Source organism: Schistosoma haematobium, chromosome 3 (genome assembly GCF_000699445.3).
Source record: "Schistosoma haematobium chromosome 3, whole genome shotgun sequence".
In the NCBI taxonomy this organism is placed as follows: Eukaryota; Metazoa; Platyhelminthes; class Trematoda; order Strigeidida; family Schistosomatidae; genus Schistosoma; species Schistosoma haematobium.
In genome coordinates, this window is record NC_067198.1 from 23035826 (window position 1) to 23058873 (window position 23048).

At 31.9% G+C, this 23048-nt stretch overlaps 1 protein-coding gene across 1 annotated transcript in view; it reads right to left on the bottom strand.

Moving 5' to 3' along the window:
• MS3_00005283 (uncharacterized protein) overlaps positions 1 to 23048 on the bottom strand; it is a 63038-nt gene that overhangs the window by 9560 nt on the left and 30430 nt on the right. The window contains exons 6-12 of the mRNA XM_051213313.1: positions 19286 to 20366; positions 17746 to 19220; positions 12866 to 13127; positions 12103 to 12140; positions 7546 to 8681; positions 6288 to 6392; positions 5857 to 6239 (exon numbers count right to left, since the gene is read on the bottom strand). Coding sequence (XP_051069278.1) covers positions 20290 to 20366 — 77 coding nt within the window. The 3' untranslated portion in view covers positions 5857 to 6239; positions 6288 to 6392; positions 7546 to 8681; ... (2 more) ...; positions 17746 to 19220; positions 19286 to 20289. The remainder of the gene's footprint in view (positions 1 to 5856; positions 6240 to 6287; positions 6393 to 7545; positions 8682 to 12102; positions 12141 to 12865; positions 13128 to 17745; positions 19221 to 19285; positions 20367 to 23048) is intronic.

Here is a 23048-nt window from a genome sequence, read left to right on the forward strand (position 1 = left end):
AATGACGTTTATCTCAATTAGAAATTAATATAAACACATATCATAGAAAAGGTATTGGTGAAAAACTTTGTTGGACAGATTTATCTAATCTAGACATTCACCTTGATGTATGTATTAAGTGAATTTTGTCACTCATAGTTTAAACGTGTCATAAACATTACTAAAGTTCCTTTGTGAATCTTTTCTTATCACTTAAAAAGATATGAAGGATAGTGTTTTCTATGACTTAACAGTTACGTAAATATAAAAGAAAAGATGTTTATGTTAATGAACTATGAAGGATAATGTAGGTAGGTAAGTGAGGTGAGTAGTTAAAATAGTATTCTATTCACCAATGGAAATAATATAAACTAGTTTATCGATTTTATGTTAGGACAATCAAGCCTTAGACACATTTAAAATTGGTTTCAATTTTGTTTGAGATAATTGATTCTACAACCTAAGAAGAGGGATAATTGGACACTAGATGCGATAAACATTGAACAATCGTTTTTTACTCCTACGATAACTGTGCTCACTAGTGATTAGCTTCAAGATTTAACTCCTGGAGTTCTGATGCGAAGCTGTGATCAGTGAAGTCCAGTCCGTGTCAAGTATGTGACATTTATCCACCTCAGGCAATGAATCAAGGGTTGTTCAATATCATGGGCTGATTAAAGTTAGACAGCAACACCTCTGGATGTCGGCTCAGTGGTCTAGAGGTAAAGCATCCACATGCGAAAGAGAAAGACCTGGGTTCAAGTCCTGCGTGCGAGATCGTGGGTGCGCACTTCTGAGGAATCCTACGATAGGACGAAACGGTCATCCCGTGCTTCCAGGTTTACAATTGAGGTCTAGCTTAGGTTGACTAGTGATTTCAACTGTGAAAACCATGAATAATGGCGATAAGTTTTAAGTGAGTTCCATATTCCAGTTACTCAAACTTAGTCATATTGCTAGCCTGAAGACTATCGGTTGCCACAGCTATCACAATTGTGATTTTGTTTCCAGACTGGATAGAGCAAAAATGACAGGGGGTAAAATCAAATTTCTACGTTTCTGCCAACTCATAAATGGCTACCTGAAAAATGCCATTGCACAATTTGATGAAATTTGTCCGAGTTTTGAGTTAAATTTAATGATAATAATGACAACATTTAATCTGACCATTTTGTGGATATTTTTTGTACAATATGAATGTAGGTTTCATTACGAACTGACATTCGCTTAATAAAGACAGAGAATACAAAATGAAACTCATCAACCTATAAGTTAACTGGCAGAGTAAATTGATGTTTTTTCAAAAAAGAAATCTGAAAGATAAAATTGATCAGCATGCATCAATTTTAGGAATGCGTCATTTTTAAGCTATTCTTTGCTCGAAATTGTTTGTTTAAATCACAATATTCAATTGAATGAAACTAAACTAGATAAACAATCATAATTAGTATATACGTTTTCCTGATTAATGGCTTGTTATAATCGATAACTTTTGTTATGGTCTGATGTGAACTGTAGAACAGTCAAAAGCCATGTAGTATTGGATCGCTTTTTCGTTATGGTTTGAGGTTCTACAATATAAGACATTTACAAATTTCACTGAAGATCGGATTCTTTAAATGAATGTGGTGATTATAATTTAAACTGTGACGGTTTTTATTTAGTCACAAATGGATTTATTCGTCAATCAATATTAAAACATAAAAACTAACGACTACTACGATTGTTATAGGTGTGACTAAATGAAGCGTTTACATGATTTTCTTCGATCTTATCATCAGCAAAGTACAAAATAGTGGTTTTTTAGTAGTCAGTATTGTTACACGCCTACGTGATTCATTATAATCTTTGATCAGATGAATGGTTCAAGTCTTTCCATTTATTCCACCACATATAAATTTGTCCTTGTCATTCAAATATAACCTTGAACATGTTCTATACATGTATGTTTGATAGTACATGTGTCGACCCACTTTCTGTATTTCTTATATGATTTGTAAAAACAATCAATTTGTTATTATTAGCTGGTCCATTACTAAACTGCAATGCTTTATACAATCACTGCATCTTTTATTTGTCTGCCGTTCAAAATTAACATGTCTGAAATGTATTTTAAATACAATTCGTATATGAGCTTTATTATCTATGTTGCGTCAACGTGGTGTTTTAACAAAACATATATGAAGTGACCATGGTTTACACTTCAATAACAGCTATATCATTAAAATCGACCACATTGAAATCAGAAAACAGGTGCCGAAGTTTTTAATTGTTTCAATACTACATCAATTCTTCATAAACATATCCAGTTTTAACTCAAGTTAGTAACTGTTTACTAATGTTAATCAATTAGAACAGTTCATAATTCCTGTGCACATAGCATTAGCTTTAGTCATCATCTTTTTTCAACGTACCAATCAGATATAACTTAATGTGACGCATTATAACCGAAGAAAAACTATGAGCCACTTGAATGGCAATTCGTCAAATGGAGACAATTCAATTTAAGTTTAATACATGTCTTATTGGTTCATATTTTTAGCAGGGCTCTTTTACACTATTTTAACATACATTATTCCTTCCATCACAAATGATTACACTTAATTGGTCATTTATAGTCGATAACTCATACTACTTGTCAGTTTTTCTGCATTTCTTCTTTTTCCAGAATTATCACAATGAAAAATATTACATACATCTATGGGGCACCTGTCCCTATCTTGAACCACCAAGCGACTTATTCGAATCTTCTGATATAAGTTCTTACTACGAAAGCCAGGCATAACAGATACCTGGAGATTACCGATGAGAACATTTATAGAACAAGACAACGAGTAGAAGAATTATTTATTAAGAGAAATTACAAAGGGTTTATATCATACGTATACACAGTCTTCGACCATTCATTTGCAGCTTGCAGTGTATTCTAAAGTACGAAATGTATTTTCTTTTGGTCTTCTACTGTTCTGTCTACGCTGTGCTTTCAACATACTGAAACTCTTCCGTCGGTCCTACGACGCCACTTTCCGCTATATACTACTTGCAAACAATATTGTGAGTAGCGTCCCTCACACTACCAGGTGATACATATTTGTGACAACTGGGGTTCCTATCTAAAAGGAGATGGCGGATTAATTCTTATTATTTTGCACCGGCAAAATCTGTATTTCTTCCTTGTATCATTTCTAAATCAACACAGATTATCGTATAGCAACGGCCAGGAAGTGTTCTATTTTCTGCATTTTCAACTGCACAATCAGTTACCGAATTGTGTTAGATGTATTAATAATGATCCTCTGATTTTGATTCTCACCTAAGCTTGTGCACTAACACTTGTTTCCTGGTTTTTACCAGGAATATATGTATTTTATAACGTATCAAATGGACTGAATATTCTACACAGTAACCTTTATAAAGTTACGTGCTACAGTTTAATCTTACCTGTAAATTGGCACGCCTCATGTAATTTATTTCAGAATAAATTATTATTGTTGGATAAATATGAGGAAAAATTTGTAAACATTTAGGTTCAGTATAGAAGTTATGATAAATCTGCTATTAAAATCATTAGTTCTGTCTTTCTAATCACTTTTGTAACCTCCCGACTACTTTTGCACATCAGCTGGGACGAGAGAGATAAGGTACGAAATGTGAGTAAAAGCTTTACTTCAAGATTAATTTAGGTACAGTATTGTACAGATTTACATATGACTTTCGACCCTCAGGACCTCCTGGAAACATGCTAACTATAATAGTGGCACAGGTAATTATCCACTGAAAGATGTGACACTTGATCCCTTACATTCTAGATGCTTCTGGGAAGCTTCTGTTCAGCGCTGGTTAGTTGAAACATTTCCTAGCGTTTTCTGGGCTTTTAGAGACTTAAATGAAGGATATTTTTGGACTTTTCAGCAGTTCTGTGATAATTTTCATATATTTCAAATCACAAACTGATCCGAACCAGACAGTCATCAAAGACCTGGAAGCACCGGGCTATCGTCTGGTACTAGTATAAAGCTCCTCGTCAGTTCGTGTTCACAACCCCGTATTAGAGAATCGAACCCAGGATAATTGGTGTCACGTGGAAACGCTTAGCCAGCATCCAACGGTATGGCTGTCTAACTTTAATCGGTTCACGATATTGCACAACCGTCATCAATAGCCTGTGGTGGACAACTGTCTCACATTCGACATGGTTGAATTCCACTGGTCACGAGACACTTTCATTTTCCATTTATAGACTCGAATAAACATGTACGTTTGGAAAGTAAATCACTAGTACAGTTAATTGCAGATTTCTTGCATTAATTAGAGTACTAGCACAAAAGCCTAATTTCTAAGGTTTAAGATTCAAGGGAGTTTCTTGAATCAATCTGTAACGGACATCTGGTATACCTCATATCCAACACCAGTTTTTGATAAGTTTCTTTTTCAGAACGATGGGACAAGAAACAAATGGAATAACGTATATGTCATTTATCATCAATAAGCTGTGAACATAAAATCTAAATGTAACAACCAGGCAGCTACAACAAAGTATTCGAGATAACTTGAAATAAACTCATAATAATAAACTAATATTTGAACATAATAAGAGACTAGTTTCTCAGTGAGTACAATCATTTACTACTCATGATATTAAGAGTTTACAAAGACGATAAGTTAATGCGATTACCTTAGAAATGGCAACATCATTATTCATTCTGAATCATATTTATGTGCTTATTTGAGGCAAATATGTGATACCAACGGATAATCTTCCAATTTTTTCCAGTTCATATGTCAGTTTACAGTTTGAGGATTTTGTTTAGAGATATTTGATATGGACATGTTTACAAAAAAACGTTACAGATAATGATTTTCATGGATTTGTTTAGAAATGTAAGAAGTTTCAATTAACTAATATACCAATCCACTGGATAAATAGACTAATTTTACTGTATTTATTCATAATTCAAAAAAGACTGTAACTTACTTTGTATCAACAGTAAAAAGGTAGTAAAAGGAAACAAATGTATCGTATAAGTACAACAATTTCACTGACTATTGAAAATAACGAGGTCAAAATTACTTTTATTTACTTGTTAGCATAAAGAATTAATTGATATGAAGCATAAAATGTCACTCATCCTATTATTGAGTATTAAAATGCCGCATTTATAGTCCACTAGAAGTGATGTGTTTGTTTATTCATCTATTCAAATGAACAAATGTTTCTTATATAAAACAAACAATCAGCAGTATAATGTAATACTTAGTTTTTAAAAATTTATCACTTGCTCTCTCTGTTATATCCAAACGAAGAATAAACGAATGGTAGCTTCTAGGAATTATTTATGAACCATTATTACGTATATTCTTTTTGGGTAATCATTAAGAAACTAGATTATATACATTTATATTCCCTTTATCATGAGTCTGCATTCGACATATTAGCTGCTGTTATACCATTTACCATTCTCGATTTATTCTCAATTATTTAGTTAAAGTCTCTTATACTCACATCCACTTCTGTTTTGATCCTGTATAATTATCGTTTTTCATTTCATTGTGTGATGAGGTCTGGTCTACTTGTAAATAAACCAAGTATGTGTGAAATATGCGATTCATATAGTGGAGATTGATATTTGTGTTTTGAACTGAACAGGTTGAGTTAGGTGAGGAGCTACTACATTGGGGTCCAATAAAGATCGGGAGTTGATTGAAGGCTGATAGTACTATTTTGACTTATCTTTGGCTTAGCACAGGGACATAACACTCTCAATACACAAAACCGTCACGAAATTTAGAAAACGTGTATGGTTAACTTTAAATAAAATCAGGCCGAACTTCAAGAACACGATTTCCACGTCATAAATGATAATCAGAGAAACATACTTCAAGTTATGATCTTGTCAGAAATCATAGTTCCAAGAAGAGTAATAAAGTAAACTAATTTAATATCGAGGGAATTTCATTTTAATAACTTTAACAATGCAAATGGATTACTCATCGATGTCTCGCACAAAAACTAACCTGCTCATTAGGACCACCACAGTATGTAGTTGTAAAGAAACACTATTGCCTTTTAAAAAATACGTGTTCAAAACTTTATACATTCTACATATTATATATTTGATATTAAGTAGTTTTATTTTACAGTTGAACACATGACCAAGATCAAATATAAAACACATTGCTATTATATATCACAGTTATAAGTGTTCTTATTTATTCCATTTCATCAAGTTGCATAAGCATGCATGACTGACAATTAAATTCTATAAAATGATAGATTTGAGAATTATTAACATAATGATTTACTTTACCTGAGTGCTGAACACGAAATGTATAAGACAGGTTTCATTGATCCGGTTGTTTCAAGAATATTTGCTCAAACTATAAGAGTATTTTTTTTGGATAGGTCGTTGTATCTGTTAAATCACCATAAATAAGAATGCAAAACTACAATTAGTGATATCACTGAAAAAAACTCTTTGCTAAAAAAAATCTTAGTTCCTTTTCAATAAAACAGTGGGTTTTGCATCACTGCTATCATATTATCTTGGTTTCAACATGTCCTCACACTCAATAGATGCTTAACAAAAAAGGAGTTACTTACAAAAATTAAAAGATTAAAGAAAATTAAAATTATCTTCAAAAACTCATGTGTAAGTTATTAAAATAAGCGATTTTAGAACATTTCCATTTAGGAGTTTATTCAGAGCTCCATATTAGGGATACTTGGCCGAAACATTAACAGGTTAAGATCGACCTGAAATTTATTTATAGTTTCTTGTTGTAAGGTTAGTTAGTTTGATTTCAAAACAGTTTACTAATCACGTCACGTTATCATTACGATGAGTGTAATTACTAACATGTAGTCCAAGTCAAGATTAACAACATCAGTGAATTCAAACATCCAAAAAATGTAATCCACTTTAGTTCCATATTCTTTAAATTGTTAGATGAATTACTCTGTTAGATCTCGTACCTTTCATGAATAATTTTGACTATGTAGTCTATTTGGGACTGACTAGTCAACAATGGCACAAGTTATTAATTATTTCAGATATTGTCAAATAGAACTAAACATGTGACTAACTTCTGCAACTGATATGGATGTCTATAAGATATCATTTTATTTCAATAATAATAAAGAAACAATATCTTGTTAAAATTATTCATCTAATGATAATATTCAGAGAAGATATTTTTAAGCAGTTAGACAATTGAAAAGCCATCTACCACCTAAGTGAATTCTAACTGGTTAACTTCAAATGGCACAGAAACTGATTTATGATCTGAAAAGCTATCAGTAAAGAAACACTGATACAATCTATCCCGTTTCAAGCGATTGGTAACAGTGGAAATTTTGTTTATCTACTTACAGCGAAAACCTTATAGTGAATAAAATATTGATGAATCGACCACATTTCTTCCTGTTAATGACTTAATATAAAATATATATGAACACTCTTTATAGAATATCAATGCATTTAAAACAGAATAACAAAAACTGAGTTCAGTATTGAGATTTTATCAAACTTTAGTTAAACATTGCAATGCATTTGAAGTGTTACTCACGAAATTTTGAAGATTTCCTTTCAGCTTCATTAAACAAGCTATTGACAGTTGTTAACTTCCTACTAAACATACACCAATTAACAATTGGGCGCTTTCAAATTACTGTTTACAATTTTCCTAAATATCACTAAATAAAATAAAATTTTGGAAATAAAGAAAATCGTATGTCAGTGAATAGGTGTTTGTGACGATTTTTCAACAATTACAAAACTACCTCATATGTTGCTAGTTATTCAGACTTTTTGATCGATTACATTTCACGAAATCTATGTAGCAATGCTCTCAGTTAAATGCGGCTTTTGATTATTTTCCTGGAAACATATATATATGATATTTGCTTCTGACTATATGGACAAAATATTTCTAATCGAAGGACAGAATAACCAATTTTAGTACCATTTGACTCTTTTCAGTAGAACTAGAACTTGTTATTTGGATGTAATTTCTATAGTGAGAAAGAACTTGTTTTACAATGAGTATAATTTAGCTGACAACTTGAAGTATAAAGTTGACACAAGGTGTAACTTTTAGTTACCTTGTATGTCTATGTATATTGATAGTGACAACATCTTTACAAAAATTGTATTGAAGATTCAGTTTATTTTCGCTCATTTAAAAAGGTGTAGGTATTCTCAGTATATATAACAAAATAGTCAATGCAAATTTAATTCATTATGTATTTACCAACAAAGGTTCACATTTCGTTCACTAAACTTTCAAATACTATTTTATCATTGAGTTACGTTTATCGATACTTATTTTCTCCTAAAGTCCCTAGAGTTCCATATGTTCTTCAACTGTAGGAATGTTGCCCTTGCTTTATCGATCCTTGTCTTTACGTCTGCATCCGATCCTCCACGTTCATCGATGATTCCGCTGCCCAAGTACGTAAAACTTTCCACCTGTTCCAGAGCTTCTTCATCAAGTGTGATTCAGTTGGTGTTCTCCATGTTGTAGTTCAAACTTACCACTGCAGAGGCTGCTGATACACTGTCTTCGGCTGCATTTGTTTGTCATATATGGGATGGAAAAGCTAGGTGATCTGTGAAGTTCAAATAGTGTAGTTGCATCCAAACTGTTCATTGTACGCCGTGCTTTCCCTGATATGTGGAGGTTTTCATAGTCCAATTGACCACCTAGAGAAAGAGAAAGGGAGATAATTAGCACCAATGTGTGACACCGTTTGTCACTTGAAATGAATTTATGAGCTGTCCTCCATGCAGAACTCTGTTGCTCTACTCACGATTGTATCTCATATCACTTAGCAGAGCGCTCGTTAGACTTATTATAAGCTTAGTCTACTAAGCTAATAGTCTGTTTTTGTTATCATTCATGGCAATGTTAACCGCGTTATTCGTCTAGTTCGCAGGCGATTATAGCGTGTAGAAGGAAGTGTGCGTATTTTTCGCCGTTACTTCCAACAAAATGTTATGGATTATTAGTTTCATTAGAGAAAATGCTGACATGTGGTGAACTTAATTTTCTCATTAGAAATTTACTTTTAGCAAGTCAATTGGTTGAATAATATCAGTGCATGATAAAAAATGAAATAACTACGCGCATCCTAGCTTTCACATAACCTCTTAGCATGGACTGTTGATACGATTGAACTCATCTAGCAGCTTAGGGAACAATCAAGTAATTTAACCAGATATTTTGGCAGAAGTTTTATTAATTTATCCAACTAAATGAAGTGAAGCATTAGAGCATTAGAGTTGGCAAGAAGAAATACGTGGAAGAACTAGCAACGACGGCGGAAAAAGCTGCAAGAGAAGGAAATATGAAACAGCTTTGCGATACAACGAAGACACTAGCAGGGAAATATAGTAAACTAGAGAGACCGGTCAAAGACAAAGAAGGCAAGCCAATCACTGAAATTCAGCGACAGCGAAACAGATGGGTAGAATACTTCGAGGAACTCCTAAATGGGCCTGCTCCAATGAATCCACCGGACATCGAAGCAACACACACAGATCTTCCCATAGACGTCAACCCACCAACGACGGATCAAATCAGAATTGCCATCAGACAAATCAAGAACGGGAAAGCAGAGGGACCCGACAACATATCAGCTGAAGCACTGAAGTCAGACATCGAAGTAACTACAAACATGCTTCACCTTCTATTCAAAAAGATTTGGGAGGGGGAACAAGTGCCGATGGACTGGAAAGAAGGACACCTCATCAAGATTCCAAAGAAAGGAGATCTGAGCAAATGTGAAAACTACAGAGGCATTAAACTAATGTCGATACCAGGGAAAGTCTTCAACAGAGTGTTGCTGAACCGGATGAAGGATGCAGTAGACGCCCAACTTCGAGATCAACAAGCTGGATTCCGTAAGGATCGGTCGTGCACAGACCAAATTGCAACACTAAGGATCATCGTCGAACAACCAGTTGAGTGGAACTCGTCAAAATACATCAACTTCATTGATTATGAAAAGCCATTTGACAGTGTAGATAGGAGAACAATATGGAAACTTCTTCGACACTATGGAGTTCCTGAGAAGACTGTCAACATTATCCGAAACTCATACGACGGACTACAGTGCAAGGTCGTGCATGGAGGACAGCTGACAGATGCATTCCAAGTAAGGACCGGAGTCAGACAAGGCTGTCTACTCTCTCCCTTCCTCTTTCTTCTGGTGGTCGACTGGATTATGAGGACCTCGATATCTGAAGGAAAACACGGAATGCAATGGATAGCTCAGAATCAATTGGACGATTTGGACTTCTCAGATGACCTAGCCCTCCTATCGCATACACATGAACAAATGCAGATAAAGGCAGCCAGTGTAGCAGCAGCCTCTGCATCAGTAGGCCTCAGCGTACACAAAGGGAAAACCAAGGTCCTCAAATTCAAAACGGAGAACAGCAAGCCAATCACTCTTGATGGCGAAACTCTGGAAGATGTAGAATCCTTCACATACCTGGGAAGCATCATCGATGGACAAGGAGGTTCAGATGCAGACGTTAAGGCAAGGATTGGCACAGAAAGGGCCACATTCCTACAATTGAAGAACATATAGAACTCAAAACAACTTTCAACCAATATCAAAGTCAGAATCTTCAATATGGACGTCAAGGCAGTCAGTTCTACTGTACGGAGCTGAAACTTGGAGAACTACAACAACCATCATCAAGAAGGTGCAAGTACTGATAAATAGCTGTCTACGCAAGATACTCAACATTCATTGGCCGGGTACCATCAGCAACAGCCTTTTGTGGGAGAGAACAAACCAGCTTCCAGGTGAAGAGGAAATTCGGAAAAGACGATGGAAATGGATAGGACATACATTACGCAAATCGTCAAACTGCATCGCGGGGCAAGCCCTGACTTGAAATCCTAAAGGAAAGTGTAGAAGAGGAAGGCCAAGGAACACATTACGTCGGATAATAGAAGCAGATATGAAAAAGATGAATAACAACTGGAAGGAGCTGGAACAAATTGCCCAGGATAGGGTTGGATGGAGAATGATGGTGGTCGGCCTATGCTCCTTCACGAGGAGTAACAGGCGTAAGTAAGTAAGTAACTAAATGATCATTCATAGTGTCACATACTAGACTTGGAATTTTGGAGCAACTTAGGACGCTGTTCAGATTTTGTATAGAAGATACGTGGGGAAAAATTTCGAAACTGAAATACGCCAATTAAAAAATGAATATCTGAACTATTGAGTTACAGCTCTACTGAATGAAATGAACTGAACCAACTTCTGACTACAAATCGATTGTTCTACTAGCTGTGAAGGCTATTTTAGACTACGTTTTACCTTTTCCATTTTTAATTTTTGACTTACTTGAAGTTTGGGATTAAAGTCAGTTTTATATACAATATTCATATAATATTGCAAACTACCTAAAAAATACTCTCGTTCTTATTAATCTAATCTGTAGTCTGACTTAAATGATCTTCCATAGATTTAAATGTCAAATTATGGATTGCATTACCTCTCAGTATGAAATGAGGTTTATTTACATTCTGTACATATATTTATCCTACAGAGCTTCCACTAAACAAGGATAGATGGAGTGTCGGAAATTTAGAGAGACACCATTAACTAAACGATTATTTCAATTCTTGTATGCATTGTTAGCGAAAATTATCAAATGGAAAAAACAGTTATAGGCAATTATTACGTTGGTTTGATCATATTTCAGGAAAACTCAAGGTCTTTTGTTGCACAACATTTATTTTTATTTAAAGGTAAAAAAATACGTGTTTTATTATTTTAACTATATTTTAATATATTTAAGGTTAAATGCTTTCTTAAAGAATTTCCTTCTATCTGATCAATCTTTTCCCTGATCAATATTTCCTCGTAGCATTTACCACAAAACAGAATTAGTAGTATATGCTTATGTCCGTTCACGTTCTTTATTGTTGGGTTTGTATGCATAGGATGATAAAAATTATCTTCTTGTCATAATTTTATCGATTTCTGTCTTCAAGGAATGAATGTAAAATAGTAAATCACGGTAAATATGGTAAATCAGGGAAAAATACTGTTTAGTAAATTAAATGAATATTTAATACATTTAGTGTCGAATGTCATACCTATCATAACTTGAAATACAAGTGTTTCTTTAATATTTCTGAAATTTAAACAAAATGAATTAATTTAACGGTTATACATATATCCAAAGATAAGCAAATTAGTTCATTAAATCTTATAACCATTCATCTTTTTTTTAATTGATTTAAGAAAGCTTTTTTAAATATTGTTTTGTTGGAAAAGTGTAATACTTAAAGACTAAATTAATAATAAGCTCTTGTATATTCGAAGTAAATTTTCGAAATGTAATGTTCATTCAAAATGATCCTCGATAACGTATATGAAGAATCAGTGTATAAATGATGTAGTAACCAGTCACTTGCTATTTACAATTGTTCACCATACTGACTATCGCAGTGATTACACTGATATTTATACAGTTGCTGACATCTAACTTTATTTATTGTATGGTATAATGTATTTACCATTATACATCTGAGATAGCTATTATTTTGTATCAGTATCCTCTGTTTCAATGATCCACTAGATCATGTTTTCATAGTCGATTTACGGAAAGTTGACTTTAATTCAAGTTGCTGATGAAAAGTTCATGTTCGTTTTTTTAATGTGAGAAGATTTTATGAGCGATTCATTCACATTATCAATTTTAGTGTCAATCAAACTTTAAGAGCTAATATAAATAGCCACAAACACTATGGAATATATAATGAACAACGTTATGAAATTTCAAATTTTTATATTTTGTATTTATAAGAACATGTTTACGAAGAATTTAGTTAAAAATAGTTAAATTTATCCACTTACATGAAAGCTTAATTTGATTATTAAAATGATACGTTAGATCCGGGTTAGTCTATAGATTAAATTATTATTGACTATTTTCCAAAACACTGACGAACATTAAGTATATATAACTGGTTAGTAGATGTGAGTCCAGGGTCATGTGTCGTATAAATTATTTCGCTCAAATCACCGTACAATGACCAAATTATATTATTATTAACAAAACAATGTCTTGAGTAGAATCTCAGTGGTACAAATATAACATACATTACAAGTTGACAATCTGTTCAAATACACAAAAATTAGTAATTTATGAGAATCGATTTTCATATTCAATATAAATCAAGAGATTGTTTTCTTTATAATTTATTACCTGAATATAAACATCATTCTGTCAAATATTTCCAAACATGCATCACATAGAATTTAAAACTTTAACTCATTAATAATTACAAAATATTAGCCATTCATAGCTATTTTACAATTCAGTAATATTCTTCTATATAATCAATGTATAGTAATCTCAATAGGATCTTAGTTAATCATACCTTGAGATGTGAAAATAACTTCATCTTAATCATGACATATTTGACCTCGGATATGTCATCTTATATCATAGTTTGTTTTAGATAAGAATATCTATCTATCAACAAATAGTACAGTTAATTTTTATTGCTCCGTATAGAGTTGACATTAAAATATTATTAGAATTATTTGTATTTGAAGTAAATAAATTTGTATTTATTTTTGAGAATATGTTACTTAGAATAAATATTTCAAGTGTTATTATACAATTCATTATTTATAAGTTCAAATGTAAAATAAACAAACCTATTTAAGCGCGGGATGATTACCAAAAGTACATAAACCAATTTAAGACTATTAAAGAAATTCTAACAAACAATAATAATAATAATATCAGGAGGGGTTTTGTGGAGATTTTAGTAATTTCAATAGTTGAAATCATGAGTTAATTGAAGCTAGATCACCATAGAAAACCTGGAGGCACTGGACAGCCGTTTCGTCTTATTGTGGGACTCCTCAACAGTGCGCATCCACGATCCCGATCATGAATTCACTTATTGAAATTATTAAAATCTCCACAAAACCCTTTCTGATATTAATCATCTGCTCACTAGCGATTGACTTCAAGAGGTATTTTCTGGAGGTCAAGTGAGAAGCAGTGACCAGTGGAGTTCAACCAGGTCTGTTGTGAGATACCAGCTCACTGAAGACAATGGTGCATGTGTCGCGCAATTTCGTGGATTAGTTGGAGTTAGAATTTAACACCGTTGGATGCCGGCTCAGTGGTTTAGATGTTAAGCGTTCACGTGCAAGACCGGTAGGTCCTGGATTCGAATCTCGCGGAGGGCGGGATCGTGAATGCGCACTACTGATGAGTCCCATACTACGACGAAACGGCCGTCCACTGATTCCAGGGTTTTGATAGTAGTTTAGCTTCAATTGACTCATGATCTCAACTATTAAAATAATAATAACATTTGATAAAAAGACAAATGAATATTTCACTAAAACGTTCAAGTTTATTAATATTGTAACCGTGATGTAAATAACTTGGAATAAGTTGAATTTTTAAATTTTAAAACTGGTAGAGAGAAAAATTTAAAGTTTAGCATTTAGATTATAAATTAATTGCTGGTTAGGAATCGAACTATGAACTATAATAAATTTATTTTGAACATTACGACAGAAATAATTAAGCTTGTCTAGTATTATTATCTATACATCATGCTTATGAAGTTAAATAGATCTCACATTATTACATCAAGTGATATGTGATCAAACTTGAAAAAGGATCCATCATTTGATAACCTAAAAAAATATACTTAAATAATATGTTATAAATTCAAAACTAATGACAATAATATTTACAAAACATAGTAAAAATGGGACATCAAACAGATCCATTCTGTTTGATGATTTTAATCATTAGAAAAATGTTCTCTTTTTGAGTTCGTTTTTCATTACATTTAGTTTTTTTTTTTTAATATCTATTATCTTAAATCATAATAAAAATTTGAAACTGTTTTTTTTTCAGAATGTTTCGTCACTGAACGAAGCTATATTATTGAATTTTATAATGATCAGTATGTTATTGAACTGATTAATCTCCAATAAATTATTTTAGATCAAGTCATTTCAAATGTTACCCTCTAGATCATAAAGCAAGTATATCGTACAATTTATTTTGAATATTTCACTGATCACCTATACAGTTTACTTTCTCTACGCATTTAATAGAAATGTAAGATATCGTAAATTTTAGGTCTAAGATATGATAATCAACAAAACAATTGGGAACAAAATTTTTCATTGTTCAAATAGTAATCAGTTACAAAACACTTATATGTTAAATTTACTACGGAATTTTTAAAAAAAAGACATGATCGATTATCCATTCCATGTTTCCTAAATCAATAAACTCTTCCAATCCCGATTAAAATATGAAAAGATTTTGTTCTATTAACCTAAGTTTATTTCAGTCATATTCATGAAAACATTTATTAATATTAATATAAGCCTCATTCTGATAATAATTAATTTTTGTTTCTAGTTTATTCTACAAGCCATAAGCTTTTGTTCACTGTTATACCCTTCTTTTGTTCCAAAGTTATTGTAATTTAAACATAATTTTTTATAGTCTATTTTCTATCCTAATCCCCACTTTTAGACATCATTGTATTTTCTTGATTGTTGATGCATTGTGTTCACGTTAGTCATCTATATTATTGAAATACCTTTTTACATTATTCTGAATCGGAGTGTGAATTGGAATCGGGAATAAATTTAGTAGTGTCCCAGTTGACTCGTCTTCTCTCTCGCGCGCTTGTCGGCCAATCAGGTGGTAGAATAGCTTTCGTCTCTCTACCCATGGCAGTTAGTCTCATTTTGGACTCACGTGATTCTAGCCTCAAGGTTGAGTCAATCAGCCTATAGTGTCAAGGCCTTAATCTTCTGTATGCCGTTATGTAGACAAATCAAGGACCGAATAATAAACTAATCAGTGAAGTTCATCATGCTAATGTTTGCTTTCCTTAAAAATGAAAATCAATCAAAATGTATTATCATTGTTAATTAAAGCAAAAAACACCTGATCTAAATAAACCTTAATAGTTGCATAAAACATTACTAATTACCAATGATAAATATAATTAAATTTCTACTTCATTGAGTTTTACAATAAACAAGTTGGAGAAGAGTCATTATAAAGTACATGAGCTATGTAATCAATATATTAAGCGAAAGAAGAAGTAATTTCTAAATGGGTGGTGCTTGTGAAGAATAGAAATGAAGCACAGCCTATCTTTTTATACCATCTTTACTAAAACATATTTGATACTATGTTGGCTGAACTTATTTAAATCAATTTTAATATTGAGGAACTAATCTATGTGGTTCATTGTGTGCACTGCAAAGTTATTTAAACCCTATCGTTAACATGTAATTGAATAGTTTCACAAATATTAGATGTGAAATAAAAGATAATAATAATAAATATTTTCATAGTTCAGATCGCGAAACGATCTTAGACAGCACATCACTGCAAACCTGGAAGCATTGGAGGGCCACTTTTTCCAAGTATGGGACTCCTCAGCAGCGTGCGTTTACAACTCTACATCCGGGATTCGAACCCAGGAGCTTCGGTCTCCCCCTCGAAAAAACAACATACATAATTGTGTCTGTAAACGTTCTTTATTGTTTGAAGTGAAATTATTTGAAAATCTAGCCTGGTGCTGTGATCACAATCTCTTCACAAAAGTTTTATCTAGCCAAATGGAAGCCTGTTATTTCTTGTTTTAGTTGTCTCTTGATTTTCGTTGAAAAAGAATACCCATATATTACACATATCGATCACTCTATATGTCCGCATAGAGGTCATTTAGATACATGATGTTCACTAACCAATAAGTAAGTGCACAGAAAGACTCGTATTGTATGTTCACATAGATCTACCTGTTAAATTTACCATGTTTGTAGTCAAGATTATGTAAAATATGCAATCGGAATCCCATTTTTACAAATAACATGAATGGACGTTGTTAGGTCGATTTAATTTTATTCACGTTTCGTTGTAAGTCAGTGTACTTCAGTTAGATTTTACACATTTTGTGATATTTGCATACATTATTTAGGTGTTTTATCGTTTTCAACTATAAATTGATTGAAAATCTAATCGTTTATAAATATCAAATAGTTAGTTTACTATGAAAGCTTTAATAGAACAAAAGAAACAATTAAAGCGAAATAATATGAATTCATTTCCTGTGGTTTAGTCATATTCAATGCTTATAGGTTTCTGTGAATCGAAAAAATGGTTTGAATGGATTAAGGATTAATAAGACGAATATTGAGTAATCAAATTGGTGAAAATTATTTATCAAATAAACAAAGGGTTACTGTCCCTATATGTACACGATAAATAAACAGACAATCTGGAAAACTCAAAACATCACAGTAAGATGGAGATTGTCTAAAGGGAAAACAACAATACACAATTAGTTCACAGTGTTCTGAAAACATTAGCATCATAACTCTGTTCAGTTTCATAAAAAGAAATAACTTGATAATTTGTTTCAGACCTGTTATAGATCCACATGAATATTTTATAAAAGGAACATTCTGGATACTACATTCATTGATAATAAATATCCTTCTCTAACAAGGTGAGCCAAGTCAAAAACGTTTAGCCAATATATATTTATACAATACAAAGGTCGGAAGCAAACCATTTTGTCAAACAATCATGACACATTTAAATTCTGAACGCAAAACTTATTTGTTTTATTATGATATCTTTTTAAGCTTATTAGATTCAAAACTTATTCAAGCAGGGATATTTATACTTAGTAACTGCATAATTGTGGTTTACACCCACTCACTTAGTGTTATTAGATTTTGTAATAAACATGATGTTGATAATTACTAATTTTCAGTTAGGTGATCGGAGAAATGAAGTTCGTTTACATTTAAATTATGTTGACGTTAGAAACAAATTATCAAAATTCACTGCCGTGAAAGCTCCAGTATTTTTGATGAATGAAAACCTTGGTTATCTCTTGGCCATCCCTGTGCGTGCCAATACTGAACGATAAAAGTATCTCAACTGTGCTTAAAAATTAACCTTTTTGGGAATTCGTACTTTTGGTAGTTCTGAAAGAGTCTGAAAAACACCAAACATAAATATTATATTTGATTGTATCTAACAGCTTAATTGAATCTAGAACTCATTTTAGGATACACCGGGACCCTCGAAAAATGGTCTTATATCTGACTTCAAACTAAATGCTGATACTGATCTAAACTTCTGATCGTAGTGTTATAAGCTACCAATTTTATAGTCATCCGTTATCCATTACTTGATGTCCCGTAATCAAATTTTTGAATTTCTACTCAGCATGAGTATAGCTGGTTTTGTAAACAAGTATTGTGAAACTATAGATAATTTTTAAAAAATCAAATGCTTACTGAAACCGTGTATCGATTTGTACATTAATTAAGAAATATAATTTGTGCACAGTTGAAAAGCTTGAACTAAAAACGAACATTTGTTATGGCTTTTGATCTAAATGATATCAAGTTGTAAGTTAGAAATCTCAAAGGACTAGTTATTTTACAATCACTTGAGAACCAAATTAATTTGTTGGTCAAATGAACATATATAAGGATAATGATAAACACATTATTCATGACATTTTGTTACAAATCGAAAATCAGGCCTTTTATTCCGCTTAACTTAAATGAAGCAATATGAGTTAAGTAACACCTTGTCTTCAGTTGGTTGAAAGCATACTGTTCATGAAGATTTAGTGGGTACCAGGGGTGAATGGGTGATAGATTATGTAAGCGTGAGAATATCTTTCTTCAAACCAGAGAATCATAAAGAAGACTGATCTAGGAGTCAATCAGTGTAATTAAATGTTAGAAGTCAATCATTCAGTTTGATGTCATTTATCAGAATGTAGTAATAAATTTATTATTTTATTAAATATCAGACAGAACCATAACTTTTTACGAAACTCATTTCTTGTTGTTGATAAAAATAATCTTAACTAAGTTGTTATACATATCAAACTAGATAATACGATATTTTGAATTGCTAGTTAACTAAAAGTAGAAATGCTAGTCAACGAAATCAGATCCGGTAATGTATCTACATCAACGACTATATATATTGACGACCATTGTCCGTGACAGGCTTCAAAGGAGAAAAATGGATGTTATACAAAGAAACTATACTTTCCGTTTATTTAATTTACAATAACTTCCATCCTAAAATATGAAACACACACAATGAAGAACGGGACTTTCTTTAATAAGCATTTTCTACTTAACTAGAAATAAAGTATACTGGATCGATGAGCAATATTATATATATATATATATATATATATATATATATATATATATATATATATATATAGATAGATAGATAGATAGATATAGATATAGATAAATAAATAAAAATACATTTTCCTACATATAAATACAAGTACGGTTAAGATAAAGAGTAAGCACACCATTTCAAGCAACAAGAAACAACTCCATATATGAACATTTTTCCAATAACCATTTCAATAAATCGAAATAGCTGTTGATTCAAAATTATAAAATAAATCTCGAAAATTAGAAAATAGAATCAACAGCATTTAAATAAACGAAAGAACAACGTATACAATTGATGGATTCGCTTCTTTTTCACACCTAGTCACATATATATCGTTGTTCCAATTTCGGAAAAATGAACGCTGTAGAGTGTTACACATTCAAAAACGTCATCATTATTACCCAACACAAATATATAATGAGATCAAGCAATTATTAAAATAAAGAAATATAATGAATAATAATAATATCAATATGCATACATAAGTCAGTATTTATTTTTTCAAGAACAAACGTATTCAATAGATGAAATGATAATCTGAAAAACTAATAACAAAAAAAAAGAAAAACGATTGTTTTTTTTTAGAAAAAAAACAGTTGCTGGAAAACCAAACAGTAATAAAATATATCAAGGTTAAGATGATATATAATATTAATTACAAATGATAGGAAAAATGATAAATGAGGTAATAATGTCAGCGTTGAAGACTAACCAATTCGAGTTCATGTATAAATATACTTTATACTTTTCAATTGTTGCATTGTTGATAACGATGACAACAACACGAAAAAGTATAACATGCAATTTACATTTGACTACACAATTAATTTGTAATGACGGCAGAAATAGTTCATTATATGACTATATGTTGTATGTATTTACATGATGAGAGTGCAATAAACATGTAGGATATTTTTCTTATAAAAAAAGAAACAAATTAAACATTGAAAGACAATAGTTATGAATTAGTTAGATAATGTTGTCCTTTCTTTTTCTTAAGAAAAATCATGATTAAAATGTAAATAATTAAGTCAGTATTCTATGATTCCATGTAAAATGAATTCACTTTCATTGATTCAGACCATTTCAATGGACCATCATTTTCAAACGTAAGATCTACATTGTATAAAAAGAAGTGAATCAAGAGAATAATTGAGTGAAAATTTATCTAGTGTGTAAATATATAATTAAACGTTAATAGCAATACATGGAATTTCTTCATTAAGTGTTAACCACATTTTCGTACAACGTTAAATCCTATACGAGACAGAGAAAGAAAGAGACAGTCGATAATGAATTATTAGGGTTCTCAATCACAAAAATTTCAGCCCATGTTGTTGCAAACGAATAGATTTCATTTTTTTAAACACAAAGAGAAGGTTACAAATGATGGGCTGCCAGAGCCTTTGCTATGCATAAGTTTCTTGTCCAGTTTCATATTGAACCAGTTTTTTTAACTTTAGGAATAATTTTGAAAGTAGATCTTGGCAGAGATGATGTTAAACAATAGAGCTACTTGATTCACTTTTATTTACCTCTGGATGAGAAACTTGGGCATGACGGAAGCATTTGCAATCCATCGATTCAAACCTGGTCTTCATGTCCAGAAGCAGTGTATTAAATTTCTTAACTTTTTATAATAGTCCCGATATCTCATCTTATGTTGTAATTTATTTTTGGCATGTATTCTTCACTTCTTTATCTTATATTTTTTTAAAGTGAACTATTATCTGTAAAAATCTCTATTCTTACATTTTGTTTTGTGTTTTACTTGAAATAATTTAGTTTAAGCTTATAAATTTTTTTATTGACAAATAAATGATAAAAATAAAATGAAACTAAGATCCACAAAAATAATCCACTAATTAGTAGCAACTAGATGAAGTATTACCTACTGTTCCTAGTTGTTACACTTTAAAAAGTGAATTGGTCAATTTCCATACAACAACGGTCAATAAATTCGGTGCACTATAATCGATTTATACATTGTAACACTAAAAATCACATTTTTCGCTCGAGTTACAGTTAATCGTGTTAGATGAAACTTTCTTAGTCATATCGGATCAGATGAAATTATCTTGAACTGATAACGAGTCACCGGAAATAAAGCAATTTATTTGATTCCTTATGTAATGTTATGAACAAAGTTGAGATATCGATCACCAGTTTGGTGGATTTTAGACTTCAAGACAAATAATAAAAAGAAACATGTGTAAAGAAACATAATATTTATGATGAAATTATGAAAACGAGATTATAGCTAAGAATAGAAATTCAGAGAAAACTTTTAGAAAATAGATAATTATTGTTTACGTGATATGTTATGAAAAGTAAAATATTTCAGATACAGTAGAGGAAACATGTCTACGGTTTGTTTGTTTAGAAGTGAAAAACGGTTGAAATCCTTTTCACGAGTTTTTTTCCTTTAAATAGTTAAGACCAATAACTAATGTCTACGTATTTGTCATAAAAAAGTATAACAAATCACTACAGGCAACTTTATGTACGTCATACTTACAAAACTGATTAAACCAGTATTTCAAACCATCAATTCGACAATAAATAACTTGAAAACTCAATTCGTATTAGGGATTTCATATGGTAGTATAAAGGGAAGGATGGCTTTAAAATATAAAGTATTTGTCTAAAGGTCTCCATCATATTAAAAGACTAATATTTGAACGAAGAATATTCTTTTCGATAAATTCCCTTCAGCTCGATGTTGGCTCATTTTGTGCAAACTGGTCATAGTGCCAGTATAAACCAATCCTTTTCAACTATTTATCGAGTCAGTAATTTCTTGTCAAAGCTTGTCAGACTCGAAGTCCTTCAAACGGTTGAAGCAGTAGCCACCCAGATTAAGAAACCGGAGCTGTGTGCACAAAAGAAATATATTCAACTGCTTCTCCTTCCTTGGCCAACCTTAAATCTAATTAGTCAATAGTAATCTAGGTTATTGGATGACCTAATTTGACTATTGTACTTACAACCTTTCGTAGTCAAATGTAATTGTCTATTATCTTTATTCACAAATCTTCGTATTATTATTATTACTGGTTAAACACCATTATTAATCTACCCAATACATGATTCATTTACTTCGCATTCATCTAACCTCATTATATCATGGTAATTTTTAACATAATATAGTCTTCCACTAAACATTTGATCGAATTTTAATTGCACTATTATTTTTCTCACCCTATCTGACCCATATTTATTCTGATTAACATTCTATATGAGTCATATCAACATTAACAATTCCACTCTATTTTTTAGTAGTTGAGATCATGAGTTAATTGAGGTTAAACCGCCATGGAAAACCTGGAAACACTGGACAGCTGTTTCGTCCTATTGTGGGACTCCACAACAGTCCGCATCCACGATCTAGTGAGAAGCAGTGATCAGTGTAGTTCAGCCGGGTCTGTTGTGAGATAGTTACCCACTGACAACAATGGTGGATGTGTCGCACAATTTCGTGGATTAGTTGAAGTTATTCTATTTTGTTTGACAATCCTAAATTCACATGCTTTAACTCTAAACGATGCACTTTGCCCTTAACCTGGCCATTTTTTGGATTATTAATTTGGATAATATAATTTTAGAACCTGAGGAGAATTTACCGTAGAGAATATAAAGTGTTTCATAGAGGCAGAGTTTTATTTTGAACTTGCCTTTAACACTGAAAAACTTTAAACTAAAACGAGGACCTAATAATGATCTGGTAAGCACAAACCACACTCATTTAAAGCAATATTTATATTATGGATTTCAAAGGTTACCAGTTCTATTTTTTTT